This window comes from Sus scrofa, chromosome 6 (assembly GCF_054392235.1).
Source record: "Sus scrofa isolate SSC_HxYL_T2T_F1_AM1 chromosome 6, Sscrofa_HxYL_maternal_Yorkshire_Landrace_v2.0, whole genome shotgun sequence".
NCBI classification, from domain to species: Eukaryota; Metazoa; Chordata; class Mammalia; order Artiodactyla; family Suidae; genus Sus; species Sus scrofa.
Window position 1 is genome coordinate 83,550,781 of NC_139388.1, and position 27,352 is coordinate 83,578,132.

The 27,352-nt window shown below is 37.8% G+C and overlaps 1 protein-coding gene across 50 annotated transcripts in view; it reads right to left on the reverse strand.

Annotated features, from left to right (window-relative positions):
• EIF4G3 (eukaryotic translation initiation factor 4 gamma 3) overlaps positions 1 to 27,352 on the reverse strand; it is a 356,484-nt gene that overhangs the window by 71,317 nt on the left and 257,815 nt on the right. For all 50 annotated transcript variants that reach the window (XM_084963220.1, XM_021097672.2, XM_084963219.1 and 47 more), the window contains 5 exons: positions 23,665 to 23,753; positions 19,384 to 19,630; positions 14,255 to 14,388; positions 12,650 to 12,769; positions 5,772 to 5,942 (listed from right to left, as the gene is read on the reverse strand). In XM_084963220.1, coding sequence (XP_084819346.1) covers positions 5,772 to 5,942; positions 12,650 to 12,769; positions 14,255 to 14,388; positions 19,384 to 19,630; positions 23,665 to 23,753 — 761 coding nt within the window. The remainder of the gene's footprint in view (positions 1 to 5,771; positions 5,943 to 12,649; positions 12,770 to 14,254; positions 14,389 to 19,383; positions 19,631 to 23,664; positions 23,754 to 27,352) is intronic.

Sequence of the window (27,352 nt, forward strand, 5' to 3'; positions counted from 1 at the left end):
AAGAAAGAAACATTCAGCAATCAGACACAGCAATCCCACTCTTGGGCATGTATCCAGACAAAACTACCTGAAATAGACACATGCACCAACATGTTCATTGAAGCACTACTAACAACAGCTAAGACATAGAAAAAACCTCAATGTCCATTGACAGATGAATGGATTAAGAAGATGTGGTATATATACACAATGGAAATACTACTCAGTGATAAAAAAGAACAAAATAATGCTACTTGCAGCAATATGAATGGAACTAGTAACTCTCATACTAACTGCAGCAAGTCAGAAAGAGAAAGACAAATACCACATGATTTCACTTATATCTCGAATCTAATATACAGCACAAATGAACCTTTCCATAGAAAAGAAAATCATGGGAGTTCCCGTCGTGGTGCAGTGGTTAACGAATCCGACTAGGAACCATGAGGTTGCGGGTTCGGTCCCTGGCCTTGCTCAGTGGGTTAATGATCTGGCGTTGCTGTGAGCTGTGGTGTAGGTTGCAGACGAGGCTCGGATCCAGTGTTGCTGTGGCTCTGGCGTAGGCCAGTGGCTACAGCTCTGATTCGACCCCTAGCCTGGGAACCTCCATATGCCGCGGGAGTGGCCCAAGAAATAGCAAAAAAAAAAAAAAAAGAAAAGAAAATCATGGACTTAGAGAAGAGACTGTGGTTGCCAAGGGGAAGGGGGAGGGAGGAGGATGGATTGGGAGTCTGGGGTTAATAGATGCAAACTATTGCCTTAGGAATGGATGAGCAATGAGATCCTGCTGTATAGCACTGGGAACTATATCTACTCACTTGTGATGGAGCATGATGTGAGAAAAAAGAACGTATATATGTATGTGTGACTGGGTCACCTTGCTATACAGTAGAAAACTGACAGAACACTGTAAACCAGCTATAATGGAAAAAACAAAAATCTTAAAAAAAAATAACAACAGGAGTTCTCTTGTGGCACAGGGGGTTAAGGATCTGGAATTGTCACTGCAGCGGCTTGGGTTGTTTCTGTGGCATGGGTTCGATCTCTGGGAACTTCTGCATGCTGTGGGTGTGGCCAAAAAAAATCACAAAAAACAAGAACAAAATTTCTTGAAAATCATTTATTCATTATAACTGAATATCTACTTGATGCCTACAAAATTCTGTATGAATTACAAATAAAGCTTAAGGCACAGTAATCAAAACCATCAAAATTCAGCTGCGAAGACAAGAAAGCTACAAGAGGAATTCCCACGTGGCTCAACGGGTTAAGAACCTGACCAGTATCCAAGAGGAAGCAGGTTTGATCCCTGGCCTTGCTCAGTGGGTTAAGGATCTGGCATTGCCACAAGCTGCAGTGTAGGTATCAGACACAGCTTGGATCTGGCATTGCTGTGACTGTGGCACAGGCCAGCAGTTGCAGCTCTGATTTGACCCCTAGCCCAGTAACTTCCACATGCTGCTGGTACAGCCCTAAAAAGGAAAAATTAAAGTTCTTCTATGTCTTTTTTTTTTTTTTTTTTTTGCCTCTTTGTCTTTTAGGGCTGCACCTGCAGCGTATGGAGGTTCCTGGGCTAGGGGTCCAGTTGGAACTGTACCCACTGGCCTCCACCAGAACCACAGCAACGTGGGATCCAAGCCATGTCTGCGAACTACACCACAGCTAACTGCAACGCTAGATCCGTTTAACCCATTGAGCAAGGCCAGGGATCGAACCCATGTCCTCATGGATGCTAGTCAGGTTCTCTAACCACTGAGCTACAACAGGAACTCCACTGGGTTTTTGTTTTTGAAGTTCTTTTACGTCTTAAAAAAGAAAAGAAAGTTACAAGAGAAGTGAAAGAGTGAACACAAGGTTAATCAGAGGTCAGAGAGGGGTACTTTAGGTACAAGAGAAGTCAGAGGCAATGAGTTAGTCAGGAAATAACTTTAGAAGGAAGTGAGAATTGGGCAAGATTATAAAGGGCAAAAAAAGCTGGCTCAATGAAAAGAAAGGGGAGAAGACATTTTATGAAAGGGAAAAAATTTTAGGAGGAAATTATTATGATAATTTTCTATTTTAGTAACAAGACAACAAGGAATGATTGGAGGACTAGTGTACACCAGCTGGGAGAGAAAATGAGGTCTTAAATAATAGGTTAAAACTAGAGTGAAGAGACAAAAATCAGTCCCTCAGGGAGATGAGTCAGTGGGATATATGGAGACATTGTATCAAGAGAGGAGAGAGGCATCAGGGGACCCCAGCAGTGGAACCACACAGAAGTGTGCGCACACACGTGGAAGGAGTAGTCGCAACACGTCACATGCAAAGGATTCCCTAGAAATGGTTCAAGGAGAACATGAAATCTTACCATATAGGAAAAACAAAGTCATTCGTAACGTTGTTATAAATAAAGTGGTATGAACAAAAGTCAGATAGTTTTCTGGAAGTGGAGGAAACTATAAAAATGTTGCTTTGGCAAAAGGAAAGAAACAGAGTAACAGTAGGAATATACATATACAATATGGAATATACCCCTGCAGAAGAGAAGAATAAAAACACAAAAGAGAGGTAATGAAGCAAAGATGCTCTGTATTTAGAAGGAAAAATGTAAAGGAAAAAAAGGGTGTATTAGCCCTGAAAAAGAAGTCTATTAACCCTGAACTACATTTGCTTTATCTATTCACTAAAGAAAACTTAGCTAATCAATGATACCTCAAAGTCAATTTAATTATTCTTAACGTTTCTGAAATAACAATTAATAATGGGGAGAACTTGGTTAAAACAACCATCATTAAAAAGTCTACGAATAGAAGTTCCCGTTGCAGCTCAGTGGTTAACAAATCCAACTAGGAACCATGGGGTTGCGGGTTCGATCCCTGCCCTTGCTCAGTGGGTTAACAATCCGGCGTTGCTGTGAGCTGTGGTGTAGGTTGCAGACACGGCTCGGATCCAGTGTTGCTGTGGCTCTGGCGTAGGCCGGTGGCTACAGCTCCGATTCAACCCCTAGCCTGGGAACCTCTATATGCCGCAGGAGCGGCCCAAGAAATGGCAAAAAGACAACAACAACAACAACACACAGTCTACAAATAACAAATGCTGGAGAGAGTGTACAGAAAAGGGAACCCTCTTACACTTGGAATGCAAACTGGTGCAGCCACTATGGAAGACAGTAGAGAGGTTCCTTAAAAACCTAAAAATAAACTTGCCATATGACCCAGCAATCCCACTCCTGGGCATAGGTCTGGAAAAAAACTCTAATTGGAAAAGAAATATGCACCTCAATGTTCATATCAATATTATTTACACTAGCCAAGACATGGAAGTAACCTAAATGTCCACCAACAGACGACGGGATAAAGACGATGTGGTGTACACACACACAATGGAATACTATTCAGCCATAAAAAGAATGAAATAATGCCATTCACAGCATCATGGATGGACCCAGAGATTACCATACTAACTATGAAGTATATCAGAAAGAGAAAGACAAATACCATATATCACTTATATGTGGAAATCTAAAATATGATATAAATGAACTTGTTTACAGAACAGACTCACAGATACAGAAAACAAATTTATGGTTACCAAAGGGAAAAGAGGGTAGAAGAAGGATAAATCAAAGTTTGGGATTAGCAGCTACAAACTACTATATGTAAAATAAACAACAAAGTTCTACTGTATAGCATAGGAAACTATATGCAATATTCTGTAAAAAAAAATCATAATGGAAAATAACATGAACAAGAAGTGAATCACTTTATTGTGCACTAGAAACTAATACAACATTGTAAACCAACTACACTTCAATTAAAAAAAACGGTTTTTTAAATAATGAGAACTCTGCTACAGAGCAAAGAGAGATAGATTACAAGTCATAACAAAAGGACTATTCAGTAACCACAACACTGTGAGTAACAATCTCTCAAAACTTCAGGTTCCTTACATGGAAAAAAGACACAGTGTCTATTCCCTCCTTCATAGGTGTTGTAACACAGGCCTTCGAAATAAGGCACTAATACAAAGGCCTTAAAAACTAAAGCAGAAGTTCCTGTCATGGCTCAGCGGAAACAAATCTGACTAGCATCCATGAGGACACAGGTTCGATCCCTGGCCTTGCTCAGTGGGTTAAGGATCTGGCATTGCCGTTAAGCTGTGGTGTAGATTGCAGACGTGGCCCAGATCTGGCTGGCATTGCTGCGGCTGTGGTGTAGGCCAGTGGCTACAGCTCCGATTCAACTGCTAGCCCGGGAACCGCCATATGCCACAGGTGCAGCCCTGAAAAGACAAACAAAAAAACCAAAACAAAAACTAAAGCAAGACATCTTCAATGATAAAGATCTAGCAGGAATTTATCTTTGCAAGCCATTTAGTTTCCTATTCATTAAGCACTTCTAAGAGGGACTGGGGGGAGGGATGTAGAAGATGTGTGTTTCTTTGTTTGTTTTTCAAGAGTGAGATACACTGAGAAGAAATGGATGAAAAATTAGGTACCTGATTTTAGTGAATCTGGAGAAGGATATACTTAGGGACAAACATCTAGGGCAATTACTAAAAGATGAACAAAGGCAAGCAGCCAATTAGAGTCTGACAACACAGCTTTGTGATGGATCAGTTTGTTTAGGCTCTGACTTTGAACAACATGGATGGTTAGTTTATTGTTTAACAAGTATTTACTGAGTATCTACCATATATATATATATATTCAGCACCAACACAGAACTAAAGGTGCCTCTCTTTCCCAGGAACAGTGAGTATGTAACTGGGTTCCAGGAACCATGTGTAGTTCTTTATATTACATCATTTAATCTTCACAATGGCCTTATGAGGTAGGTAGCATTAGTATCTTCATTTTACAGTTGCGATTAAGAACTTGTTCTGCTCCGAGAGCTGGAGCTTTTGACTGAAATAGTAAATTCTCTTGGTGAGAGGAAAAATACATAAGGTAAAGTTTTGGTGTTCAGAAGCAAAAAATAGCAGAGGTATAGGGGATAGGAACTAATATTGTGTGCACAGCAAAAGATGAACAGAGGCTTTTTTTTTTTTTTTCTTTGGTTCAGTGGCCGCACCTGCAGCACATGGAAGTTCCTAGACTAGGGGTCGAATCAAGGCTCCACTTGCAGGCCTACATCACAGCCATAGCAACACCAGATCCAAGCCACATCTGTGACTTACTCCACAGCTTATAGGAATGTCAGATCCTTAACCCACTGAACAAGGCCAGGGATCGAACCCACATTCTCAGAGTGACAACGTTGGGTCCTTAGCCCACTGAGCCACAAGAAGAACTCCCCAAAAGAGGCTTTATATAATTTGATACACAAAAATAATTTTGTATGGATTAAAGGAATTCAATTTACCCTAAGGAGTTCTAAGGGCAGAATATGCACAGAAAGATGCAAATAATTCAATTTTATTATAAAGGACTTTAAATAAGATGGGTTTCTACCTTCTAACTTACTAGAATGAAAACATAAAACAATATACAAACTAGACTAGCACAGAGAATTTAAAATTTTTAAGAAAAGCAAATACTGATCTAAGCCTGAATGACAGAATTCTATGATGTATGAACCTTCTAAATATAGAATCTATTTTGAAAAGCATACAAAATGCAATTTCAAAAGAAAAAAGTAGGTTATTGGCATCTATGATAGTTTCCAGAATAATGCTTGTAATAGGAAAAAAATCAGAAAAAAAAACACCTCAAACTGAATTTTCTAAATACATTAATAACGCAAAACGACAAATTAAAACAATGTTATTTGTAAGTCCAAAACAATGTTAGAATGTGCTTCAGTTCTCACCTGGGTTTTAATGTTTTCGGGATCCTCAGCTTGGCTGTCTCGCTTTTGGCTGGGCTTCCAGGCGTTCTCTGCCTTTTTCAGGTGCACATCTTCTTTTACTGGGACTGTGATGATCTTCCTGGGTTCTCTTCTCTGACCGGGCTGAGATCTCCGAGGTCCAACATTCAACAACTAGGACAAGAATATTCTTTATTGTATCTACACAGAGTACTTACAATTTACTGTTTCTGTTGTGCTGCTCAAGTCAAGACTGATGATCACACCCAACACTTCCAGATGCAAAGATGGGTATCAGGCACTCAATTTAGATATGATCTTTTCTTGGAAGGGGGGCTGTCTTTGAACACTATCGCTATAATGTTCACCACTACAATTTTTGATCCTTAAGTCCTAAATGAGGTAACTAAAGTGATGGAGAATTATCTTTGATAAAGCTATTGTTATCCCAACAAAAAAGCAAAAAAGACTGAAGTTAACTGAAGCTGCTGCTGCTTCTTTTTTTTTTAACCAGTTATGTGACTTTGGACTGGTCACTTGAACAATTAGAAAAATTCACAGGCAGAAATCATCACAGTTACAAATCTGCTTAAAAACTGGGTCTCTAAACTTCCAGTGCGAACTGCAAATACATCCTTACCACAAAAATTCTCTATAGTTTAGACACCCTGACTGCAGATCTTCATAGATCCCTCTAGATTTGCTGGGCCAGAAATACTAAAATAAGACTTCTTGAAGTTCTTTTGAGGCACAGTGGGTTCAGGATGCACTGCAGCAGCATTGAGGGTTCCATCCTTGGTCTAGGAACTTCCACGTGCCATGGGTACGGCCAAAAATAAAAATAAATAACTCGTCTTTATATCAATGCCCCTTGAAATAAATGTCTTCCTCTCTTTATCAGCAATTTGTTCTAGAGTCCCACTAACCCATTCTATTAAAACCAATATACCTAAGCATGTCACGTTGGTCATCAAATTAAAAATTGTTACTGCAAGAACAATGGCATGCATTCTGTGTATTAAATTTTTCACAATAATTGCTACTCTAAATGCTTGGAAATAATTTTTCAAGATTAAATATTTGGGTTGATATTAAGTTCTGCTCCTCTCAGATCTGTAACTTATTGACAGCCTTTACTTCTTCAGACATGTCATTCTCTAAGTGATGAGTAAATATTGCAATTAGATTTCAAAAAGAAAGAAAAAAAATATTTCGCACAAGACATATCTACCAGAATCATATCTCACTTAATGCCCTGGCATTGCCCTTTTGAATTCATATCAGGCTTAAGAGAAAAAAGTAGAAACTTAAAGGTTATCATTTATATAAAAAAGAAACATTCTAAGACAGACATGGTATGAGGACTTTGACAGGTGTCAAAACCTTTACATACCACTCATCTGTGAATTAATTCAATTACCATTCACTATCTGTCCTAATTAGAAAAAGTAGAATTGAGAACGTATCAGTATTAAAACTTAAAATTTCTGGGAAATACACACCAATCTTGTCAAATACATCCAGCTAAGGACTTAGTAATGATGATATGATTTTAGACTATTTCCTAAATATGAAAAAAACTGACTCAAATAAAATCAGAGGTACCATGCACAGCATAATTGAGAGAGAATTAAAGAAGATCATCAAACTGGCAAAATACCAACAGGGAACAGTTGCTAAACCAGAGAGTACTACCATAGAAAGATTTATTTATAACTGCAACTTTGATATGGTAGTCCAGGAAAAACAATTCTATTGAGAGAAGGCAATAAATCAAGTATTGTCTGGTATTTATAAACCAGGTTATATTCTAGTTTTAATTCATGTGGGTTACTACCTTTTTCAATGTTTTAATAAAATTCAAATAAATGCTTAGAGCATAAGACATTTAGCTTAATCCATATTATTTGCACATGAAGTTTTTAAGAACAAAGGCTGTGAGTATAATAGAAGGTGATTATGTCAAAATCATATGAGAACCGTAGTGTAATTTGTAGATATAATTTTAATCATGTTTGAATAAAGTTAGAAAACATCGATTTCCAAAAAATACTGCAAACATCAATGAACATGCCTTGAGATTTCTTTCTTTTCTTTCTTTTTTTTGTCTTTTTTAGGGCTGCACCTGAGACATATGAAGGTTCCTGAGCTAGGGGTCAAAACGGAGCTGTAGCCACTAGCCTACACCACAGCCACAGCAACTCAGGATCTGAGCCACATCTGCAACCTACACCACAGCTCACGGCAATTCTGGATCCTTAACCCACTGAGCGAGGCCAGGGATCGAATCCACGTCCTTATGGATGCTAGTCAGGTTCGTTAACCACTGAGCCACGATGGGAACTCCAGTCTTGAGATTTCTAATTTATGCCATAGCTCTTTACCTTCCCCAAGGCAAATATGAGTGAATTTCAAATGAGCATCATGGAGATAGAAGAAATATTAAGACGACAAAAGAACTGCAGATTTGAATTCAATTCTGCCACTTAGATACCAAGTTACTGTGAAAAGTCTAAATTTTGTTGAACTTAAAGTTTCTCACATATTAAATTCTTATCCTACCTACAGAGGTTATTCTGAGAATCATGGGATATAATAAGGCATGTAAAAGGACCATAAAAACTAGGTATGATATTAGGTATTATTGATACCAAAGAAAAGAAACTGTACAAAAAGTGATATATATAGATGGGTATAATTACCTTTAAACATCTGTGTCCTTTTTGTGTGTGTGAAAAACTTAATATAAATTGTAAAATTTACAGTATCCTTCAAAAGTTGCACCATATGTAACGATGTATTTACTAAATGAAACAAAATGTAGGATACTGTGCTAAGAGTTATGAAATATATATAAAAAAAAGCCTTATCTCTTTGCTTGAAGGACAGAAAATTCTGATTAACAGCTGGATAAGGAAGTTTAATGTATAATGTGCGCAGGGTCCACAAATGTCATTACTAAAATGACATTTCAAAATTTGGAGTTCCTGTAGTGGCTCAGCGGAAACGAATCCGAGTAGGAACCATGAAGTTGCAGGTTTGATCCCTGGCCTCGCTCAGTGGGTTAAGGATCTGGCGTTGCTGTGAGCTGTGGTGTCCGTCACAGACGCGGCTCGGATCTGGCATTGCTGTGTCTCTGGCATAGGCCAGCAGCTATAGCTCTGATTGGACCCCTAGCCTGGGAACCTCCATATGCCACGGGCGCAGCCCTCAAAAGACAAAAGACAAAAAAACCAAAACAAACAAACAAAAAACAACAAAATTTGAGGCTGATTAACTAATAAGCCAAAATTTTTTTCAGGTGAGCTAAAAATTTAAAATTTTTATGCACTCTTTTTCTTAAATGTATTATTAAGAAATTATACCCACCTTTGTTTTAGAATTTAATAAACATTGCTCTTATCTCACTCAGAGACTATAACCTCAAACCCTTCTGCTTACCTGGATAACCAAAGAAAATAAGGACCAATATTCATTCTAGCCTTTTTTAAAGAGAGATAATCAAGGGTCCCTTTAAGAAAGAGGGAAGGGGAGTTCCCATCGTGGCACAGTGGAAACGAATCCAACTAGGAACCATGAGGTTGCGGGTTTGATCCCTGGCCTTGCTCAGTGGGTTGAGGATCTGGTGTTGCTGTGAGCTATGGTGTAGGTCACAGACACAGCTCAGATCTGGCGTTGCTGTGGCTCTGGCGTAGACGGTGGCAACAACTCTGATTAGACCCCCAGCCTGAGAACCTCCATATGCTGTGGCTGCAGCCCTAAAAAGACAAAAGACAAAAGACAAAAAAAAAGGAAGGATGGAATGAGTTCAGGAAACTTCTTCGCACCCAGTATTTTTACAATAGCTCAACTAATTGCAAAGTTAGAACTTAAAATGTGCAAATCATTAGTCTAGATCCACAGCTCTTCTTTTCAATACACTTCTTTTGGGGCATTTTCTGTGATATATGCCAACAGATTACTACTAAAATTAGTACCACAATAACCAAGTAATTTGACTTTTGAAAAACTAGAGAGATGATACTGCCTGGGTGTTTGCAATACATACATACTTTATTATCCATCAAAAAGACCTACCTTTATGTTTGAAAATGGTATATGCACCATATAACTGCATGTGATATTAAAAAACACTGCTATCATTAAAAATATTTTGTAACAAGTCTGCTGTAGGAAAGTTTATACCAGGAGTCATGGCAATTTAAGCTTTACTATGAAGCATACCTAGCAGTTCTTAATATCTTTGGGTGGTAATTATTTACAAGCCAATTTGGAAGCTCTATGGAACCAGAAACTATGAAAAGTAGGGCTGCTGCTTTCTTCCAGGCAGCATTATTGATTGTTCCTTTAAATGTTATGTAAATATAAAAAATATGGGGAGCTGCTCTTGTGGCTCATTGGGTTAAGGACCTAACACTGCCTCTGGGAGGATGCGGGTTCGATTCCTGGCCTGGCTCAGTGGGTTAAGGATATGGCATTGCTGCAAGCTGCAGCATAGATCACAGATGTGGCTTGGATCTTGTGTTGCCATGGCTGAGGTGTAGGCCACAGCCGCGGCTCCGATTTGAACCCTGGCCTGGGAATTTCCACATGCTGCATGTATGTCCATAAAAAGGAAAAAAATACACAAAGGACATGTATAATGCATATCCTTTAAAATTCCCATCACTCACATTAACATATCAATATTACCCAGATTGATCGTAATGATTCCACTTTAAAATGAGCACGTGACACGAGACATAGCTATGTAAAGAGAGTGAATAATGCAGTTAAAGTTCATTTTTGGAAACACTACAAATTCTTGATAATGGATCATTTCCTGCCACATTACTTTGTACCAAATAACCCATTTATATAATATATAAAATATGCCTATATATATATATATATATATATATACACACATAGGCATATATATATATGGACATATAAATTAGTGGGCAAACATACATTGTGATAGTGACTTTTAAAACTCATTTTCTAATTTCAATATTTTGAGATACAGATATTCTCAGTTCGTAATACCTCCTTTTTGCTAAACCTGATTATTAGACAAAAAGCTGGCAATGAAAAGGGACAGTATACCCTAGGAGAGGAAATGCAGCAATTCATACCTTCTGTGAGTGACATATGAACATAATTAAGCAATGTGATAACCACACATGTTCACCAGAGAATAATCAAAAAGGTATCAACATTATTTCAAATGTTTGGCAAAACAAAGACACCCAAACTAAAACAAAGGTTAACAAATATAAATTTAACCCACTAACAAGAGAAATAATGCTGAAAAATAAAGTATAAAATGGTTTCTAGGAGTTCCAGTTGTGGTGCACAGAAACGAACCCGACTAGAATCCATGAGGATGCAGGTTTGAGCCGTGGCCTCGTTCAGTGGGTTGGGAATCCAGCATTGCAATGAGCTGTGGTACAGACTGCAGATGCACCTCGGATCTGGCGTTGCTGTGGCTATGGCCTAGGCCAGCAGCTACAGCTCCAATTTGACCCCTAGCCTGGGAATCTCCATATGCCACGAGTACAGCCCTAAAAAAAAAAAAGCTTTCTAGAAAGCAGTTTTCTAGGACTTTCTGGTGAGGAAATTCAAACTTAAGAAAAAAATTTAATTTGGTATTTACAGAAGTTAAAATTTCAAACTTGTGTGAAAAAAGAATATTATACACAGAGAAGTCTTTAAGATGGTGATGTTCAACAAAAAATCTACTTCAGATTAGGATTTTCTGTATGTTTTACAAAGCCTCCAAGATGGTACAGACATTCAAGTATTTTTAATCATTGTTTGGCTGCGGGACAATAAGTCAAATAATTCAAACATCTACAAAGTAACATCTGTTTTCAGACAGTGTAGTCTTATTTCAAAGTGGGTTTCAAAAGATGCCGCTTTCAGAAATAAAAAGGTGATGGGGAAATAAAAAGTGTCACCTTTATATAAAAATGTTTTTACAAACACAAAACAAAGTAATATAAAATAGGGTGATCCACAAATATTTGTATATCAAACCCCATGCTCCTCCAGAACTTTAGGTTAAGTGCTCTCTATGCCATTCCAACTTGGGGAAAAGAGGTATGCACATCATTGGCAACACTGGCAACTTGCTTTCTACAAGTCTATAAAGCACAGAGTAGGCAGAGTCTGCCAAATTCTGCACAGGGCAGTACCCCAGTAGAACTCCTTTGGCGATGCCACTTCCACTGGTGAAGAGCCTGCCATTGAGGGTATAAAGGAAATCTGCGGTTTATCAATACTGCATTCTTTTGTACGTATCATTTTGTATATTTTGACTTCATAACCTACAGTTAAGTGAGAAGAGCAAAACAGAAAATGTTATAAAACCACAGACTTGTTTTTTTTAAAAAAAGGATTCAGCGCACCCCTAGAGGCAGGCTTTTCAGGAGTGGGTGTGACATCACCAGTGGAGTGCAAGTTGGGGCTTTGCTCTGTTCCAGAATTTGCAATCCATGCCTACTCTGCACCTTGCAAATCTGTAGAAACAAAGACAAAAGAGATGATCATTAGCTGAATGTCATCAGAGAGCTCTAGAGTTTTAGGACACCTCAAGACAAAACAGGAATCCTATATCCAAAGTTGGCTCTATTTTTAATGGGACATTTCAACCAAAAACTATGAAAAAAAATTCAAGACCAAATTAATGCAGACCAGCTTCTTTCAAGTAGAAACGACTCAAGTGTATTCTTTATTTGTTTTAATGTTAGTACGGAAAGGATAGTCTTCGCCTCTTCTACTTCTTCTTCTTGGTTAGAAGAATCAAAGAATAAAAGCCGCTCTCTTGCCATTAGACAAGATGTCATGACGTCTATGACAGTTTCTAACTAATTGGGTTGTAGGGAACTTGCACTTACAGGTACACCTCTTCCACCAGGGCTTTGCCTTCCAAAATCTGCAAAGGCTGGAGTAAAGTCTGGTCCTCGAGGCAAAATCCGAGGATCCAGAGTTCGCATTGGCAATTTGGGTTGGTTGATCTGCACAAAGAAGCAAGGGAAAGCTTAATACGAACTCCAGAGCATTCGGTGACACAAAGATAAAAACTTGAGACTCTGAATCATGATAGACTCTCCTGGGTTAGTAGCCATAGTGCCCTCAGGTCAACAATGGCTTTTTGCTTCCCTGGAATGATTGGACGTAAAACTTCCAAGGGTAGGCTAGACAAAATCGGTGGACTGGCTCACTGGACCCTTAGACCAGTAGAATGGCACAAGGCAAGCTGTATTGAGAACTTGTCAACTAGAGCCAAGTTCTGGAATCTTTTTCCAGGATTATTAATGTACTTGCCTATAAGAAACCTGATACTGCTCATTTTTATTTTGATGATATTGACTTATGGTTAGTAAAGGACATATTTTAAGTGGACAACAAATCTCAAAAGTAGGTAAATTTCAAGTATGATGACTCACTTTAAATCTCACTTTGCCTTGAAATACCTGGCTTTGTATTGGCATATAATGTGACTATAGACTCAGTAAAGCTAAGAAATCAACTCATGACTGGTCGAAGTCAGAAACCAGTAAGGCAGGAAGACAGAAAGGAGTATCTTCTAAAAGGATAATTGTAATTCAGTGACTCTAATAAAATTTGCCCTCTGAAGTACTTAAGTAGTGTCAAATTAGTACCACCAATCATTCACCAGTCTTTATGTAAGTAACAAGAGAAGAGACTTGGACAGCAAGAGAAATAAAAAGATCTGTTATAAGAGAGTAAAATAATACAAATAAGGTCTGGATAAGTAGCTGCTGGAAATCTCAATAAGAACTGGATGTCATTCTGTAAGATACTGTCTCCACTCTAATTAGAGAGTAACACTTCCTCTACAAAATGAAAACATTTTAGGCTTAGACACCAAAATTGGTACCCACTGATTTACATGAAGTTACTTGGGCAGATATACACCTGACTTTACATTTTTAAGTTTAATAAACAGATGAAATAAATACTAACTTGTACTAATTTTCTGTATGTACCATTAAGATCAGCTGTAAAGACAAAAGGTACCTATTTATCTGCACAGGAGTAAAGACTAATACTATTAGTACCTATTAGGAAAATATGAATTATGTTAACTCCCACTTAAATTTAATCCGCCAAATACTTTCCTAGGTTTCTGACCCATCATCAGTGCCATCCTAATTCCATATTGAAATTTAAGAACAGTGGGGAAAGAGCTCTAAGTCACTTTAGGCATATTAGCACAAGAGACACACAATTTCCACCACATCACTAAGAAATAGCTATCATAAACTGACTATAAATTTTAAAACTTTACCACTCAAATATGAGCCAAATCACACTAACTATAATCATATAATAAACCCAAGAGTGCTTAATGAAACATATAATTCAAATGCCATTTGGTCTAACAATTTCTAAAAACCACTCATACTTCAAATATTTGCACTGATAGTTAAAACCAGTTCCCAGTGAAAACAGCTTTCTCTGAGTGGGCAGATTACCTTGTCAAGAACCACATCACTTATGGGAGGCAGACCCTCTGGTTTCTGAATACAGGCTGGCATGAACTGGAAATCCAGCAAAAACTCCCTGTCATACTGCTTCTTGCCTTCAGTGTCAGCAGGCTTCCAGGATTCTAGAAAGAGGAATGTAGGCAGGCAACTGTCGTAAGGTCATTATAGATATATCCACTAAGGGTATGAGCTGATTCCAGTATTTTACTTTATCTCATCATATACAAACAAAAACATAAAGGAAACAATGAATTACAGTCAGAAAATGTCATGTAAAGTTTTAAACTGTTATTTGTTCCTTTATCCTTTTTGGATACCTTTAAATAGTAAATCTGAAATAATGTGCTATAGGAACCATTTCATTAATACATTAAGCAGCCGTTGGCTGTGGGGTGTGTAATGATCCTCATGAAATAAACTACCAGACCTTTTACAATTTTTAAAGGTTACACTCCATTTACAGTTATTACAAAATGCAGGCTATATTTCCAGTGTGGTACAATACATCCTTATAGCCTATCTAATACTTCCCAGTTTGCATATAATGCTTTCATGGAAAAGAAGGATACTTTGTATGCTTACTTGGAAATGTTACTTTGGAGGAAAAAAAGGCAAAAGGATGTAAAACACAAAATCAAACAGATTGGATTTCCCTTATGACGCACCGGATTAGGGATCCAGCATTTTGACTGCAGTGACCTGGGTCGGTTCCCTCCCTGGCCTGGGAGCTTTCACATGCTATGGGTGCAGTCAAAAACAACAACAACAAAAAACAAAAAACCCAAATAACTTATTTAAGATTCTGAAAAGTCTAAACATCTAAATACAGGTTTCCCGCCTCTTGATCACAGTTTAAAGAATATAATGTACTTGCTTGCTGGGCCAACTAACCTGGGAAAGCATACATCTTTATCCGAAAATTCCTGTCACTTAAACATATTCTTAGCTAGTATTTTTTTGTTTATGTTTTTTTGGCTGCATCTGGGCCAGGATCAAACCCACACCACAGCAGCAACCCAGGCCACTACAGTTGACAATGCTGGATCCTTAAGGTACTGTGCCACAGGGAATTCCTCTTAGCTAATATTTTTTTTTTTTTTTTTTGGCTTTTTTGTTTTTTGTTGTTGTTGTTGCTATTTCTTGGGCCGCTCCTGCGGCATATGGAGGTTCCCAGGCTAGGGGTCCAATCGGAGCTGTAGCCACCGGCCTACGCCAGAGCCACAGCAACACTGGATCCGAGCCGCGTCTGCAACCTACACCACAGCTCACGGCAACGCCGGATCGTTAACCCACTGAGCAAGGGCAGGGACCGAACCCGCAACCTCATGGTTCCTAGTCGGATTCGTTAACCACTGCGCCACGACGGGAACTCCCTTAGCTAATATTTTTAATATGAATTTAAAATTAAAGTTAGTTTTCTGTCACAGCACTTACTTTGCTACTACTATTGTTTCAGCTATCATTACTCACAATGCCATTATTACTAAAGTTGGAGAATTTATTGCAATTTTTATTGGATAATAAAAGCAAGTAATAATTTTTTCTTTTATTTCTCTCTCCCTCTCATTTTTTTTATGGCTGCACCTACATCATATAGAAGTTCCCAGGCTAGAGGTCAAATCTGAGCTGCAGCTGCTGGCCTACACCACAGCCACAGCAATGCCAGATACGAGCTGCATCTGTGACCTATGCTGCAGCTTGCAGCAATGTCGGAACTTAATCCACTGAGCAGTGCCAGGGATTGAACCTGCATACTCACAGACACTCTATCACGTTCTTAACCTGCTGAGCCACAATGGGAACTCCAATTATTTTTCTTTTAATTAACAAAATACTCATCAAAATCAGGTCCCAGATCACTTCATGATAGCACACTAGATCATTTTTATATTAGTTGTTCTTAATATATAGGTCACAGACTCACTGAAAATTCTGCAGACATTTTATTATTTTTTATTTACTACGAGACATACAGATTATTCGGATCTAAATTTTATATTGCCCTTTCCCCCTGTATTTTACAGGGGCAAAAAGCAGTCAGTTGATTAAAACACTTGGGCCTATAGTTGTGCCCTTTTTCCTTACTAAAGGATAAAAATAAAATTTACACAGTCTTAAAATGACAATAGTGTTTCAGTCCCTGAACAACAATTGGTGATTGCCCAAAAGCTTGATGAAATGGTGTAAGCCTATGCCAAAGCAATCCTGAGGAACAAAAACCAAGCAGGAGGCATAACTCTTTCAGACTTAGGCGATATTACAAAGCCACAGTCATCAAGACAGTCTGGTTACGTCATATAGTTTTGGTACCAAAACAGACATACAGACCAATGGAACAGAATAGAGAACCCAGAAACCTACAGTCAATTGATCTTTGACAAAGCAGGCAAGAATATAAAATGGGGAAAAGACCAGCCTTTTCAGCAAGTGCTGCTGGAAAAACTGGACAGCCGCATGTAAATCAAAGAAACTGGAACACACCCTCACACCATGCACAAAAAAAACCCCTCAAAATGGCTTAAAGACTTAATATAAGATAAGACACCATCAAACTCCTAGAAAAGAACATAGGCAAAACATTCTCTGATATCAACCTTACAAATGTTTTCTCAGGTCAATCTCCCAAAGCAAAAGAAATAAAAGCAAAAATAAACAAATGGGACCAAATCAAACTGATAAGCCTTTGTAATCTCTAAAATATACAAACAACATACACAACTCAACAGCAAAAAAGCCAACAACCCAAATGAAAAATGGGCAAAAGACCTGAATAGACATTTCTCTAAAGAAGATATGCAGATGGCTGTATACAATGAAAAAATGCTCAACATCACTGATTATTACAGAAATGCAAATCAAAACTACCACGAGATACCACATCACACCAGTCAGAATGGCCATCATTAATAGGTCCACAAATAACAAATGCTGGAGAGAGTGTGGAGATAAGGAAATCCTCCTACATGTTGGTGGGAATGTAAATTGGTACAACCACTATGGAAAACAGTATGGAGGTACCTTATAAAACTATACATAGAACTACCATGTGACCCAGCAATCCCACTCTCGGGCATATATCCAGACAAAACTTTCCTTGAAAAAGACACATGCACCTGCATGTTCACTGCAGAACTATTCACATTAGCCAAGACATGGAAACAATTCAAATGTCCATTGACAGATGATTGGATTAGGAGGATGTGATATATATACACAATGGAATACTACTCAGCCATAAAAAAAAACAAAATAGTGCCACTTGCAGCAACATGGATGAAACTAGAGACTCTCATACTAAGTGAAGTAAGTCAGAAAGAGAAAGACAAATACCACATGACATCACTTATATCTGTAATCTAATACATGGCACATATGACCCTTTCCATGGAAAAGAAAATCTTAGACATGGAGAACAGACTTGTGGTTGCCAAGGGGGGGGGAGAGGGAGTGGGATGGATTGGTAATTTGGGGTTAACAGATGCAAACTATTGCCTTTGGAATGGATAAGCAATGAGATCCTGCTGTATACTACTGGGAACTATATCTAGTCACTTATGATGGAGCATGATAATGTGAGAAAAAAGAATGTATACATGTATGTGTAACTGGGTCACCTTGCTGTACAGTAGAAAATTCACAGAACACTGTAAACCAGCTATAATGGAAAGAATAAAAATCATTATAAAAGGAAAAAAAGAAATGGTATAAGCTTAAATCTTTAAAAGAAATGTGAATATATTGAGTCCTAAGGTTAAAAACAACATTTATGGAGTTCCCGTCGTGGCGCAGTGGTTAACGAATCCGACTAGGAACCATGAGGTTGCGAGTTCGGTCCCTGCCCTTGCTCAGTGGGTTAACGATCCAGCGTTGCCGTGAGCTGTGGTGTAGGTTGCAGACGCGGCTCGGATCCCGCATTGCTGTGGCTCTGGCATAGGCCGGTGGCTACAGCTCTGATTCGACTCCTAGCCTGGGAACCTCCATATGCCGCGGGAGCGGCCCAAGAAATAGCAACAACAACAACAACAACAACAAAAAGACAAAAGACAAAAAAAACAAAAAAAAAAAAAACAAAAAAAAAACCAACATTTACAATAGCATAATCTTGCAATTTCATAAAGTCTATTATAAATAGTTCACTGGTAGTATTTTCACTAAATACTAGTTATCAGTATATTAAGGTGTTATCAATCAATGGCTTTCAAACGTTTTTGACTATAGCTCACAGTAAGAAATCTGACTTCATGACTCTGAACAAACATATATAAATAAAAGTTTCTTAAAATAATACTTCCTTTAGTTTGTAATGCACTGACAATTTTTATTCTATTTTCCTTTTTAAAAATATTGGTTATAACTCACTAAATTAATAACTCTATTAAATGGATTAAAACCAGAAATTTGAAAAAGACTGGTCTAGATTATTTTTGAGGCCCAATATATTACATTAAAACCCTGCCTCATGCACAAGTCACTAGACTTGGCAGACTAAGAAAAACTATTCACCTAACCCAAACTTCCTACTTTTCCTCACATGTCCATACCAAATCCCTCCATGAATCTCAATGTCAACCATGGTTTACATGGTATTGGGACAGAGGTCAAGTGCATTTGATGGTGTCTAAAGTTGAAAGATCCTCTAGGCTTTATCACCTATTTCACAGGGCACGTCTCATACCACAGGTGGTCAAGAACTTAGCATACTGGTTCTGACTGCCAGTTCTACAGAGCGATTTCAGTCAATAAGCTAAGTTTAAGGTCTGTGAAATGACAAGTATCCCAAAGAACATGGTCCTAAGCTGAAATATCCCTTTCAATTAAAATGAATAAATTAAATTTCTCTTGTCAAATTCTAGTACAGACCGATTCCCTTTGTCAGCTACTCCTCCAATGCCAGTAAAAGCACAACGCCAGCATCAGATATCAGTTCCACTAACATAAGACTCTGGATTTGCTGGTCACTAACTTATGCCTGCTGAGCTATTCTGTAAATATTACACTGTGATGAACCCCATCCTTCCATCCAGTATTTCTCTATGAGGCGGCAACATTTCTCTAAGTTGCGATAGAGTGAAGGCGAGAAAGGAAAGACATACACAAGAAGGCAGGGATAAACTTACCTGATTTAAATGGGAATGTGACCCCTTCACCAGAACTATCAGTGGAGCCTGAATTAGCATCTACTCCTTCACCCTCAGAAACACTCTCAGCACCATTACGTACAGGCTCAGCTTCTTCTCCATTTTCTTCCACAGCTTTCACGTTTTTTAGGTCAGAGGGGTCTCTTTCAGGATGAAACCCTTGGCTCATTTTATCCTGTTCAGATTCAAGTACTTTGTCACTTGAAAGCTCCTCTTCAGCTTTAGGCTAAAGCATAAGTGAACACAGAGGTTATATTTTCACTGTGTGTAAATATACTTGAAGACCTACACTTATCCCCTCATAAAGCACAGGAAAACATAGCACTTAAGTTAAGGATGCCTGTGTTCAGCATATGGCACTAGAATGGTAAGTTTATTTAAAATACTTTTCTCATTTCATCTCTTGGGATAAAGCAGACAATTCAAATGGCTACTGAAATGCTTTAACATGACTAATGAAATCTAAATATATCAAAGGTTAAAAAGGAAAGAACTGTTAATCCTTCGAACTTGATGGACACGAAAGAGCTCTAGTCAGAATCTAAATCAAGCACTCCTAGCCTTGCCACTAAAGCTCAGCAAATAAAAAAAGAAACACTAGAGGGTATTTTTTGTGCTGTCCTGTTCTGCGAAATGGAGAATTTGATGAGTAGTTTAAAGTAAGTCCCACGAAGCTGACCATCTCTCATTTTACAAGCAGGTTACCTCTTAATTAAAATCTATTTTGTTTACTGGTTCTTAGAATTGTCTGAGATTGTGATCTTAATCAAATCATTCATGGAAAAATGCTTGGGAATATATTCCCCCAGGAAGAAATCTGGGTTCCGGTGCACCCTATTTTTAAAAGATAAAACATAATTAAAGTTATTCACCAGATGATTTATTACCATTTTGATTTCAGATTAAAAAAAAAAAAAGTATTTCTTAAGGTCATATGAGCCATAAAAACTCCCCGAGGTAAAGTTCTCAATGAACTTTAAGTCCTTCTTTTTTATGAAGGGACGCACTCTGAAAAAAGTCCTTTGGAAGCACTCTGAGGAAACAGGAACTTACCAAATCCCAGTTGATAAATTCACAGTAAGAGAGCCAAATTAGAGGCTCTGCTGAATTGGTTGAGAAGAAGTTTAATTAAAGAGTTACAAACTCTGCTTTGTTATTAAGTGAAGTAAATGACATGTTGTAACAGATACAGTGTTAATAAATTTTCTTCTACCATAAATCAAATCATGGGGAAAAGGCACTAAGTTTTAAAATGATGTCAACAGAAACAATTTTTAAGCCTTGTTTCTAAAATGGAAATAAAAAGTTCATGCAAACACACGCATGCACACACACACACACCTACACATACATGCACATGCTTCCTTGCTCTGGAGAGCATGGAAACTATCAAAAGAAAGACATAAAATTCTAAGAAAATAAAGGATAAACATGATTTATTTTTTATAAAACACATCAGAAAGTAGGCATCTTTGATGAAAGTTTGAGAAAAAACCGATCGCCAAGTTTGAATCATGAATAAGCAGTCATATTTCTTATTCTATACTCTACTACAGTCTGAATTAACTCAAAGCAACCTTGTAACCTTACAATTAAGTATAGGACATTAAGAAGATCTTTAATAATTTGGAATATAAGTCTGTGAATGGTAGTTAAAACTTAACTAAAAAGCAGTATAATTACATTATACAGAATTCTTATTTTAGATCCTGTAAAATGTGAAAAAAAATGCTATTTTGGAGAAAAAATTTGTTGAGTCGTCTTCTCTGTACCTAAAATCAACAAGAGACAGTCTATTGGATATAAACAGAGGCTGTATTACTTACAAAGTCAACTGCTAACTGGGAAAAAAAAAAGCATAAGAAAATTTGGTCCATGAATGCTCACAACTCAGAGCACAAGGAATCACTGAGGTATCTGAGCCACATTGTTATTAGAAGGGCTATTTTTCAAGGGAATACACAAAAACAGCTGCATTCAATATTTATGATGATTATTTTTCTTTCTGTAGGATGGAGCTCTATTCAATTAGTTTGCAAATATCTAATACTCCTTGAATTATTTACCCAGAAAGCATGACTGAAAAAATAAAGCACTTTATTAGCTGGCCTATTAAAGCAGAAACTTTCATAGGAACTTAATAAGAGAAAAATTCAGTCGACAAAACTGCCTGCTTAATGCATGAGTTTTTGATAGAAAATCAGATTGACAACTATGTATGTAATGATAGATGAAATATCCTAAAAATTTTAAACAAATTTTAGGATGTCTTGACTAGCAATTTTAAGATGGATCATCCTTCATGCTCTTTCTAAGCTTCAATTTAAAAAATCTGATTAAATATTTGTGATGACATAACAACCACTTATAACCTAAAATATCTTGATACCTGAAACACATTCTTTTGAAGGCTGAGAAAAAAATATAAGGAGAGATTTGATGATCAGTGAAAAATGAAGACAATGACAACCAAAATTTACTAAACTACTTTAATAAATGCTCAATTTTAAGAAAGACAAGGGACTAGGGTTTCTGGAAAAAGTCTGTGTGAAAGGGACTAAATATCTTTTTAATATCCTTTTAAACTATAAGGTTAAGAAAAAAGTGATTGGTTCAAAATGAGTCCAAACAGTTCTCATATATGAAGAATAACAATCTAAAGCAGGTTTTAGCAAATGATAGCCCATAGGTTAAATCGGGTTTTGTAGAGTATGCAAGGTAAGCTTGGTTTTTAATCTTGCAATGGTGGAAAAATATTCCAAAGAAGAGTATTTTATGACGTGAATATTATATATGAAATTCAAATTTCAATGTTCATCAATAAACATTTACTGAAATATAGCCACTCATTCATTTACACACTGTCTATGGTTGTTTATGAGCTACAGCCGCAGAGCTGGGAAACTGTGACAGGGATCATATAGTCCACAAAGCATGAACTATTTACTATCTGGACCGTTAACATGAAAAGTCTGTCAATCCCTGACCTGAGGATGAATATTTGGAGGCACAGGAATAGTGACCTACCTATTCAATATTCAATAGTGCTTTAGAAAACAGCCACAGGGCAAAGGAACACGAAGTATAATAGGATAAAATGAATAAATTCAACAGGTGAATCTAAAGAGAAACCAATTTGTGAAGCTCTTACAGCCATACCAGAAATGCATGCGATTCCCCTCCCTCTGGAAGGTATTTTATTCTCTGTAGGAGCAACATTTTCTTGTTCAGTTGCAAAAGGAGTACAGCAACTGTTTGCAACTCTGTCACTTATTGTCAATTCTTACCCCCTGATAACCACAACAAAATCACCCATGAAACATTTTAGTAGTTGCTATGGAACTAACTGTGACATCAATAGAGCATCATGTAAGAGCAATGACAGGACAGGGAGAAGTAACAAAAGGGTACTGTGAGCTGCCCTAAGAGGGTAAGAATCAGAACTAGATATAAACGCTTTATGAAGTAAATGCATTTAAAGTTATTATAAAATAATTTCTACATTTTAATGTTATAATCTTAAACATTCAATAAAAATTATTTTAATAGCTATACAAAGAGCTCAAACAGAAAAAGAGCAACATGTCGTTTACATTACTCTTTATTAAAAGCTTCAGTACATAATGGTATATATATATCTATGGATTCATATGTGTGTGTGTGTGTATGGAGACTGGAGACTAGGAAACTGTTAAAGCGCTCCTTAGGACTAAATCTGCCCTTGATTTTTTCCCTCACGTCTTGGACTGGACCTGGTGTTCTGTATCCCACAACAAAACCGGGCATGGCTTAGTTCAAAAGACAAACCCTAAGTGAAAAGTTATGATACTGGGATGCAGGAAAAAGATTCAAAATGAATTTCCCTAAACTACCCAATGGTTTCTACCAGCACTGCTAAGAGGTATTTGAAACCCCACCCTCCTTTAAAATTAGATTAGTCTTTCCATCTAGTTAATATGGAATTTTCTTTTCCATTTTTCTTTACCAGATTAGTCTTTCCATCTGGTTAATATAAAGAAAACAATTACACAATAACTTAGTTTTGCCATTCAAGAAGAGGTATTTTGAAAAAGTGAAGAATTAAATGAAACTGAACATTCTATTAACAATTTTGTAAAAATTCTATAAACGGACTTAAATCAGATTCTGAACTAGATATATCAAATTTTGCTTGGAAAACAGTCTCCCAAGAAAATGTTATAAACATACACCTGTCTTAGGAAGTGGCACCACTGTTCTGAAGATGCCGCCGCTCCTTACCTCCAAAGCTGCCTCTAACACCTCTTCAGTGGTTCGGGTCCGATCTTTTGGTTTCTTCCACATCTTTGGTGCAGTTATAGCTGCTTGAGCTGAAAGAGAAGAGCAAGCTATTACTTCCACTGCAAATCTGTAAATATTAGGTCTAAACGATACCTATATTCAAATTTAGCAGACAAAAAGAAGGCTTCATTGACAACATGGCGATGGATGATAAAGTGAACAACTGTGTAGTTGTGGCCCAGAGATTGCAATGGTAAATGTCTTAGGCACAAATTGTTCACAACAGCTGATGTAGCCTTCAACCAGTCATCTTAAGTTCCTTCTATTTGATGGTTAGGACATAATTAGGCACATAATTCAGTATTTGGTGAGTATCTACATAAGAAACTGGCCTACCAGCCAATTCTAGACTTCTCTGTTGTTAAATCAAGTCACACTTCTCAGGCACCAGCACATTCAACTATAGAGTGTAAGAGTAGGATCAGATGCTATATAAGGTTCCTTTAAGCCACAAAAAATACTAAATTTCAGATTCCATTTTTAAAAGCTTTCTAGATAACAAAAGTTACTTTAAGATTTAATTAGACAACAGTTCCACAACAGTCAATTCTCATTTCACATCAATACTGTAGGCCTAGGTTTTCATACTGCTGGGGTGACTGCTAAGGAAAAAACAATTTTTACTGAATTATTCTATTATATCAGGAGTTCTAGATGAAACATTATTTACAAACGATTTTTAAAAATTTGCCTTACAAATTCCACAAAATCATTCTACACTTGGATGTACAATTTAAAGATAATTTAAACATCGGAAAGCAAATACATTATATTAAAAGGATCCCACAGAAGCCAGCACATGAATCAACAGTAAGCATCGAGGTTTTCAGGCAGATGGGTAGGTAGCAGAAAGTCAAAGGTCTATATATATATATAGACATTATCAAAAGTTAATGAACACAAAGCTGAAGGGAACCATGTATCTAATCTGATAGCCCAATTCAACTAACCCATCTCTCTGTGGCAAACTCAAATCTTTTTTAGAAGAACAATAGAATATAAACATCCACACTCGTCTTGGGAATAAGAAAAAAGAGACAGGAGCTCCCATCGTGGCTCAGTGGTTAAAGAAGCCGACTAGGAACCATGAGGTTTCGGTTTCGATCCCTGGCCTTGCTCAGTGGGTTAAGGATCCGGCGTTGCCAAGAGCTGTGGTGTAGGTCACAGATGCAGCTCGGATCTGGCGTTGCTGTGGCTCTGGTGTAGGCCAGCGGCTACAGCTTGGATTAGACCCCTAGCCTGGGAACCTCCATATGCCAAGGGAGTGGCCCTAGAAACAGCAAAAAGAAAAAAAAAAAAAAAAGATAAAAGAGACATTTAATACTCTTTTCAAAATTAGTGCATCATCATAAAAATATTCTATAAATCTCCTTCGTAGGAGGTTCCTGTTGTGGCTTAGCGGTAACAAACATGACTAGTATCCATGGGGACACAGGTTTGATCCCTGGCCTCGCTCAGTGGGTTAAGGATCTGGAGTTGCTGTGAGCTGTGGTGTAGGTCGCAGGTGCAGCTGGGATCCCCCGTTGCTTTGGCTGTAGTGTAGGCCAGCAGCTATGGCTCGGATTCGATTCCTAGCCTGGGAACCTCCACACGCCCCAGGTAAGGCCCTAAAAAGCAAAATAGATAAACAAACAAACAAACAAATAAATCTCCTTTGTTACACATACCTCAAACCAATTTGTCTTTATCCTTCCCTTCACAAACCATGATGAACAAGAAAACATAATTAGACCAGCTGTTATTCTTCCTTTGTGGCTTACCCAAGGTGACCCATTTTCTCAAAGTACGGAAGTCAGATTATGGTAGCTGGGGGTCGGTTTAAACTCACTACTGCTTCAGTCTTATGAATATGAATATGTATATTCATGCATTCATGTATGTAGGTATGTAGTGGTCTCTATTTTTTATAGATCTTCAGATTTTATTTATTTTTATTTTATTTTATTTTATTTTTTTTGTCTTTTGTTGTTGTTGTTGTTGTTGCTATTTCTTGGGCCGCTCCCGCGGCATATGGAGGTTTCCAGGCTAGGGGTCGAATCGGAGCTGTAGCCACCGGCCTATGCCAGAGCCACAGCAACTCGGGATCCGAGCCGCGTCTGCAACCTACACCACAGCTCACGGCAACGCCGGATCGTTAACCCACTGAGCAAGGGCAGGGATTGAACCAGCAACCTCATGGTTCCTAGTCGGATTCGTTAACCACTGCGCCACGACGGGAACTCCAAGATCTTCAGATTTTAAATAACAAGTCTCTTTTATGTGCATTTCCCCAAAATGTCTGGAATTACTTTTACTTCCATAACTGATTTTTTTTTTTAATTTTTAAAATTAAATATGGAAGTTCCAGATTAGGGGTCGAATTGGAGCTGCAGCTGCCAGACTATGCCACAGAAACAGTGTTGCCAGATCTGAGCCATGTCTGTGACCTAAACTGCAGCTCACAGAAATGCTGGATGCTTTAACCCAATGAGTGAGGCCAGGGATTGAACCCTCATCCGTGGATACCAGTCCGGTTCTTTTTTTTTTTTTTTTTTTTGGTCTTTTTGCCTTTTCTAGGGCTGCTCCCGTGGCATATGGAGATTCCCAGGTAAGGGGTCTAATCTGAGCTGTAGCTGCCAGCCTATGCCAGAGCTATGACAACTCGGGGTCCGAGCCACATCTGCGACCTACACCACAGCTCATGGCAACGCCGGATCCTTAACCCACTGAGCGAGGCCAGAGATTGAACCTGAAACCTCATGGTTCCTAGTCGGCTTCGTTAACCACTGAGCCACTATGGGAACTCCACCAGTAGGGTTCTCAACCCGAGCCACAACAGGAATTCTGTAACCAAATCCTTTTTTAAGAGCAGGAATTCAGCTCTAATTTCCATTTGTGGAAAAGGAGAAGACAACTTTCTCCAGGATTTGTTAAGATTAAGTATAAACTCACGAGGAGTTTTCCGTAAACAACAAAACCAAAGATGTAGATAAACTTTCCTTTCAAAACTGTATCAAATGTATCCCACCCTGAAACATTAAACAAAATATTTCTTCCATGGGTAACACAATATAATTTTAACTTTTTTTAAACTTTTTTTTAATTACCTAGTTACCAGTATTCACAATAGCCAAGACATGGAAGCAATCTTCAACAGATGAATGGATACAAAGATTTGGTACATATACACAATGGAATACTACTCAGTCATAAAAAGAACAAAATAACGCCATTCACAGCAATGTGGATGCAATTAGAGATTATCACATTAAGTGAAGTAAGTCAGAAAGAAAAAGATAAATGCCATATGATATCACTTATATGTGGAATCTAAAACATGACATAAATGCACCTGTCTACAAAACAGAAACAACTTATAGAGAACAAACTTGTGGTCACCAAAGAGGATGGGTTTGGGGAGGGATGGAGTGAGAGGTGGGAGTTAGCAGATGTAAGTTGTAATATATGGAGGCGATAATCAACAAGATCCTACTGTGTAGCACAGAGAACAATATTCAATGTCCTATGATAAACCATAATGGAAAAGAATATGAAACAGTGTATCTATGTGTATAACTGAATCTATGTGTATAACTGAATCACTCCGCTATATAGAGGAAATTAACACAACATTGTAAATCAACACTTA